The following is a 6734-nucleotide window of genomic DNA, read 5'->3' as shown; positions in this document are numbered from 1 at the left end:
CAGCAGCATCTGGTCTCCCATCCAGGGACTGACCAGGACCAACCCTGCTTAGCTTCAGAAGCAAGCCAGTAGTGGGATGCAGGGTGGTATGCTGCTGAGACGTATGGGATGTAGGACAGAGGAAGTTGTGTGGAGTAGACTACAGTTTGGGTTTGAATGCCACGTTGTGGACGATAGAGAGACATGAAACAGGTATGTGTGATGAGTGTTTAGTGGAGGAAACGGTGGTGCAGGTGTTTCTATTTTGTGGACTGTATGACGTAGATAGGGAGAGATTGTGTGAAAGGGTTAGATGCTGGCTGGGTTGCTGTAGTGGACGGAGGAAAGTGGTGTCTAGGGCTCTATTTCACTTTCTTAGAGGAACAGGAATAATGAATATAATGTAATATAATATAGGTAGGCCGTGACTGGCCTTACACTCCAGTAAAGTAGGTGGCAGTGTATGCACCTTAAAAGTTGGATGCGACCCGCCAACCAAATCCCAAAGAAGAAGAATGATTTCCGGTACTGTTAGAGTATTTCCTGTGGTGGTCGAGAAAATAAACGACGCGTTTGTTTTGCTATCTAGAAGTTGATTTCATTTTTTTGTTCATATTTTGATATTGTTGATCGGGCAGTCATGTCTGGACGGGACGCCCTCAACATGAAGCAACCGCCGATCCAGTCCACGGCTGGTGCTGTGCCGATTCGAAATGAGAAAGGTGAGTTTTGTAGCCTGTAGCCAACGTTAGCTAGGGCAAGCTATCCTGGACTAGGTGAGAGCGGATTTCATGGTAGCAATAGATAGCTATCTAGCCATCCAAGTACACCATTTTTTAATAACTTAGCTAGTTAATGTCACGCTGCATTTCCTTAATTGTATGGACAAACGTTTTGTCTGCGGCTACAGTAGATATAAAAACACAATTCATGCCCTTACTCATGTTTTAACCCATCACAAAACAAAACGACAGTATATACAACTTAAAGAGTAAATAGAGCCATCAATGATAATGGACGGTTCATGGTAACCAAGTGTGCTCCCCTACTCCCCTTCCCAGGTGAGATTTCGATGGAGAAGGTGAAGGTGAAGCGCTATGTGTCGGGTAAACGTCCCGACTATGCTCCCATGGACTCCTCTGACGAGGAGGAGGAGGACTTCCAGTTTATAAAAAAGGCAAAGGATGCCGAGCCTGAGATGGAGATGGAGGAAGAGGTGGTGTCTGACCCGCGTCTCAAACGTCTGCTAAACCGTGTCTCTGAGGATGCGGAGGAGAGGTGAAGATAATTCTCATAAGTTCATCTTGTAAACCAGTGGGATCCTGTGTTGGTTGTGATGGCTCCCAGTCCCAGCTTCATTGAGCTGAACTGTATTTGTCAGTGGACACCCATAGTTGGGTGAGGGGTTGTTAAAAAAATTCTGCACATATTGTGGGTTATCAGGAATTTGAATACTATGAATGACTGACTGATTTTTATTGGGCTTTGATCTCTAAACCATTTAGGCCTAACTATTAGCCCTACTGGATGTTGAGTGCTGTGATGATTGTAAATGTTTCTTTCTCTCTCTCAGGTTGGCAAGACACAGACAGATCGCAGAGCCTGAGGTGGTTGCAGAGAGCAGTGAAGACTCCGACGAGGGAACCTGGCATCCGGAGAGAGCACCCGAAGAGAGCAGTGACGAAGAGGAGGAGGAAGAGGAAGAAGTGGATGATGAGGTGAGTGGCACAAGGATCTTCTTGGAAAGCTGGATCAGGCACCCCTTTTATTCATTAAGATTTAAAAGACAAAACTGATCTTAGAACAGCACTCCTACTCTGAGATGCTTTGTGAATACGGTCCCAGGTGTTTAACATGGAATGGTATACAAGATACCCTGTATATAACACATTGACTTTGTTTTGGGTGTAGGAAATCGAGAGGCGGCGAGCGATGATGCGCCAGCGAGCGCAGGAGCGGAAGAACGAGGACATGCCGGAGATCATGGAGGTGGAGGAAGAAGGGAATTCGGGCGCGGAGAAGGAGGAGTCGGAGTCAGAGTACGAGGAGTACACGGACAGTGAAGACGAGGCCGAGCCGCGGCTAAAACCAGTCTTCATCCGCAAGTAAGGAGTCCTGCCATCCAAGATCACTCCTGAACCATTATCAGGGCTTAATATGACTTATTTCATAGAATGTAATAACTTTATTTCTCTAAGGGACACTTTGATTGTGGGCTTGGGATTAGACAATTCAAATTGGCTGATGAATAATTTAAAAGCCAGTACAAAACTTATCAGCTCTTATGCTGTTTTTTACTGCATGCATCAGTTTGTGTATACCTGCTGTCCTGTTTTCATATGAACAGAGTATGTTCACAACAAATGGATTGTGTTGCAGAGTTTGTGTCCCGAGTGAGAAAATTGGATTTTGATGTGTGTCTCCTCAGGAAGGACCGAGTAACAGTGGCAGAGCGCGAGGCGGACGAGCTCAAACAGCGGGAGCTGGAGGCGGAGGCCAAGAAGCAGGTGGAGGAGCGGCGGCGCTACACCCTGAAGATCGTGGAGGAGGAGGCCAAGAAGGAGTTTGAGGAGAACCGCCGCACTCTGGCCGCTCTCGACTCCCTGGACACGGACGGGGAGAATGAGGAGGAGGAGTACGAGGCGTGGAAGGTCCGGGAGCTCAAGCGCATCAAGAGGGACCGGGAGGCCCGTGAAGCGTGAGTACAATCAGACTTAAACATGAACCATGGTGTTCACTAGGCACTAAATGAATATAGATCTGAAACGGGCAAGTACTATCTTAACTTGTCCTATAAGAATCACTCGTTTTCATTTTTGAAACATTTTGCTACAGTGTGCCCTAAAGTGCCCCACGGTGGTACATTTAATTGTGCAGCACTTTAAACCATTCAAAACAATTTACAGGCAAATGCATAAGAGAGGAACATATTAAGACGGTCTTGGATGACAATGGAAGTAGACATCAGAAATACTTCACATAGTGCATTGATTCACTTAACCATTGAAAGCTGGTGTTCCCTCTCAAAGTAAAAAAAGACTAGCGTCTTTGTTTTATATTATTTGATTATCTGTATGAATGATCTGTACACTTTAAGTGTTTTGAACCATGTTAATAATTACTGGTGCAGAGTTAATTATGTTGACACAGGCCTTTGCTGTCCATGTAACCCACTTGCCTTGTCGGATTTTCCAGAATGGAGAAAGAGAAGTCTGAGATTGAGAGGTTCCACAGCCTCACCGAGGAGGAGCGCAGGGCCGAGCTGCGGAATAATGGAAAACAGATCACAAACAAGGCCTCAAAGGGCAAATACAAGTTCCTCCAGAAGTACTACCACAGAGGAGCCTTCTTCATGGTGAGTTTTCTGTAGACACTGGGGTTCAGAGAACTCAATACAGTGCATTCTTATAAGAAACACACCATATGTTGCTGATGAGTGATTGTTAGAATTGTAGGAGAAAGTGTAAGTATAGGAGTGAACTGTCCCACGTTTGTTAACCACTACGTGTGTTAGATTGTTGTTTGAGTGATTCTTATAAGCAGTGTGTGCACTGTTATAGAATATTCATAGGTCGTCTCGTCTTTGATGTTGGCTGAATGTGATCTGTTTCCAGGACGAAGAAGAGAATGTGTTCAAGAGAGACTTCAGTGCCCCCACTCTGGAGGACCACTTCAACAAAACCATCCTCCCCAAAGTCATGCAGGTCAGCTGGACTTCTTTCAAACATCACGTAGCACACATCCTACTTTTGTAGCACATGAATTCCCCCTGTTTATCTATTATAAATGTACACTATCGATGTAAACAGAAAATTGACTGTTTTTGAACCCAGTGTATTGGCAACCCCTGTTGAAATGAATTTCTTTCATTTATAGTGTCTGTACAGAATGTTTTGTTCTGGAGCTGCTCTTGAGACAATGTTCTCCTAAATGGACAGATATTATCCAGACATTACCTCAAATTAAGGATGTGTGTGGTTTCATGACAAGAAATTATACAATTATGAGCCATACAGCCAACCCAAAATGTGATGTCAACAATTGGCAAATAAACATCCGACAGTTCATCTTTAACAACCCCCTCATTTAATTCCAGGTCAAGAACTTTGGTCGCTCCGGACGCACGAAGTACACCCACCTGGTGGACCAGGACACCACATCGTTTGACTCAGCCTGGGCTCAGGAGAGCGCTCAGAACAGCAAGTTCTTTAAGCAGAAGGCTGCAGGAGTGAGAGATGTGTTTGACCGGCCAACAGTGCAAAAGAGGAAGACCTGAATCCAAGTTTGGAGGGGGAGAGAGACTTCAGTATAGTCAAGACTGTTTAACAAGCTTGGGGTGTGTTCAGTGGGATGAAACGTTTTAGAATGCTGCAGATGGAAATTAACTACACTTCACTGAAGTATGTTCTATGGCCATACATTTACCTGCAATATCCTGAATGCACCAACCCTTTGAGCAAGGCCCTGGGTTTAGGGCTATGCCCTGATAATGTGTGGATGCTTCATGGAGGCATATTGATGTAATTTTGTACATTTTCAAAGTTGTGTAGCTATTTTGTTTTATCACCATTGATCTGACATCTGTTAATTTCTTCTAACTTGGATATAAAGCGTACGTGATTAAAACAACATTTTCATCCATTGTTTTTTTTTCATTCCACATGTATTATAAATCAAAAACAGGTGCTTGCAAAAGTAATCAATTTTGAAGTATTGTTGAATATACAAGGATAAATGCAACATTTTATTTCAGTGACAATGTCTGATTTGAGCTATGAAATGGAGTCAGTGAATACGGTCAGGCTAGGAAGCAGTCCAGTGTCCAATGCTGCTGCATAAAGCTGCTCTAGGATCAGTTTCTCCTGGTCAGTTTGACAGGTCAATCAGAGCCTCTACCACGTTGCCCATGTGTTCTCTCAGACTGCGCTCGGCCACTCCTCGGGAGATCTCCATCTCGCCCATCTATGGAAAGCCAGTTGAGGCAGGACATTAGAATAATCAGAATGGGTAGTTGTATTGATAGAACACTTCAGACGGTCTGTGAATGTATCTCTGAAGCAGAGTTTCTAATAACTCCCCTAGTAGAATATGGATGACTAGAGTTCCAGAGGACTCATTTGATTAAATGCTTTTGTGATGCAAAAGACAATTTAACTTTAGATGAGGGTTGTGACCCTGACACTTAAACAAGAAACATATCTGGGGGGATACTTACAATGAGTTCTACATCCTCTTTCTTGATAGTGACTTTAGCCAGTTCCTTTTCCCTGAAATCATAACCCCAGACAAGTCATTAGTGTACTCATTCATTGGCAGATCAATGGTTGTTGAATGAAAATCTGACAAAGGAAGTGACTCACCTATCTTGTTTAGCTTTCTGTTCTCTTGATCTCCTGTCTCCAATCACTGACATAGCCTGAAACAGGACATGCAGGGATCATATTGGTATGACAGCACTAACGAGTCAGTAACTAGAACTCCCAAAACAGGTTGGAAGAGTATTAATTATGCAAGGCAGAAAAACATACAAGCAGCCATAGGCTAACGTTTGCTGAATAGACAGAAGCTCTACCCTGTCCTGGGATGTACAGCGCCTGTTCTGTTCAGGGCTGACTTGGATAAACAGCACGTGCCACCGTGAAATGACGCGTTTGTGAGTTGATTACGGTAACATTTTCACAACACATGGTTTGTGCAAATATGTTTCCACTCTTCACTGTACGCCGGTTAGTCCCGTTGTTAGCATAAGCTAGCTACCCATCGTCACCCGCGCGCTTGGCCCAGCCTCACCGTTTCAAGATCGGAGCTTGATATTTCCTTCTCCTCGGCATAATCGGTGACTCTCTCCAAATCGGCAGCCCCGCTATCATGTTTCCGAGGCTTTTCTGCTGGTTTTCCAGTGCAGTTCTCCTCAGCTTCCAGGTCCAAATCCACATCTCCCTCTGCCGCCATGTTTGCTCCTGTAAAGCCGGAACGAAAAGAGAGTGGGTATCCGTTTACAAACCTATCGGAAGGCAAATTAAGAAGCACCGATGTCACATGGTTTCCAGTGTGCGTGCTAACCAAGTCCTTGGGACTTTCATACCCTCATTGCAGTTTACAAAAAGGTTAACGTTAGGGTTATGTAAGAGTTGGGGTTATGGGGTAGGGACGTCCCAAGGATACCAGATAGCGCTATAGGAAAACCGCAAACCATTATCAGCTATTTGTAAGCAAGAATTTAAATATTTTATATTGATATTCAGTTTTAATTTATATTTTGTTAACTTCATATACAATTAGATTAACTAAATCTTTATTCTAAATCATCTTATAGTAGTTATACTAATATTACTACAAATTATGCATATTCTAGCATGCCAGGCAAACATTTAATTTACCATGCAAGAAACATTTCTTGATATCCTTGGTGATACAGCCAGTAATTCATCACCAGCCAAAACTGGTCCCCGAAAAGTGTGCAAGGTGATATGTTACATCCTGGAAAAAAAGAAATGTCATGCAATTACGAATTTGTAAGTTTCCAGATTTCTATGATAAATTACCTATAATTAATTACAATATGAGGAAATGGTTTTCCTTCTCAAAATTGTAATTAAGTATGTAAAAAAAAATCAGCTTTTCTGTGTTGCAATGGTGTGGGTGTACCACAACAACATAATGGTGTGGGTGTACCACAACAACATAATGGTATTGGTGTACCACAACAACATAATGGTATGGGTGTACCACAACAACATAATGGTATGGGTGTA

General features: G+C 43.3%; 2 protein-coding genes across 2 annotated transcripts; one reads left to right on the top strand and one right to left on the bottom strand.

The window, feature by feature from the left end:
- The first annotated feature begins 490 nt into the window (after positions 1–490).
- On the top strand, positions 491–4608 carry LOC106587811 (microfibrillar-associated protein 1). The gene is made up of 8 exons (XM_045708374.2): positions 491–701; positions 1041–1257; positions 1553–1697; positions 1891–2084; positions 2408–2677; positions 3175–3334; positions 3594–3683; positions 4076–4608. The coding sequence occupies exons 1-8, from the start codon at positions 620–622 to the stop codon at positions 4253–4255; spliced, it is 1338 nt and encodes a 445-aa protein (XP_045564330.1). The 5' UTR covers positions 491–619; the 3' UTR covers positions 4256–4608.
- Positions 4609–4710: 102 nt separating this feature from the next.
- Positions 4711–5976, bottom strand: LOC106562624 (huntingtin-interacting protein K). The gene is made up of 4 exons (XM_014127583.3): positions 5770–5976; positions 5340–5395; positions 5195–5246; positions 4711–4941 (listed from the first exon to the last, which is right to left on the bottom strand). Exons 1-4 carry the CDS (start codon positions 5929–5931, stop codon positions 4846–4848), a joined length of 366 nt encoding a protein of 121 aa, XP_013983058.1. The 5' UTR covers positions 5932–5976; the 3' UTR covers positions 4711–4845.
- Positions 5977–6734: the final 758 nt, after the last annotated feature.

The sequence above is a fragment of the Salmo salar genome, chromosome 26, assembly GCF_965601325.2.
Source record: "Salmo salar chromosome 26, fSalSal1, whole genome shotgun sequence".
NCBI lineage: Eukaryota > Metazoa > Chordata > Actinopteri > Salmoniformes > Salmonidae > Salmo > Salmo salar.
This window is presented reverse-complemented; position numbering and strand designations above follow the sequence as displayed.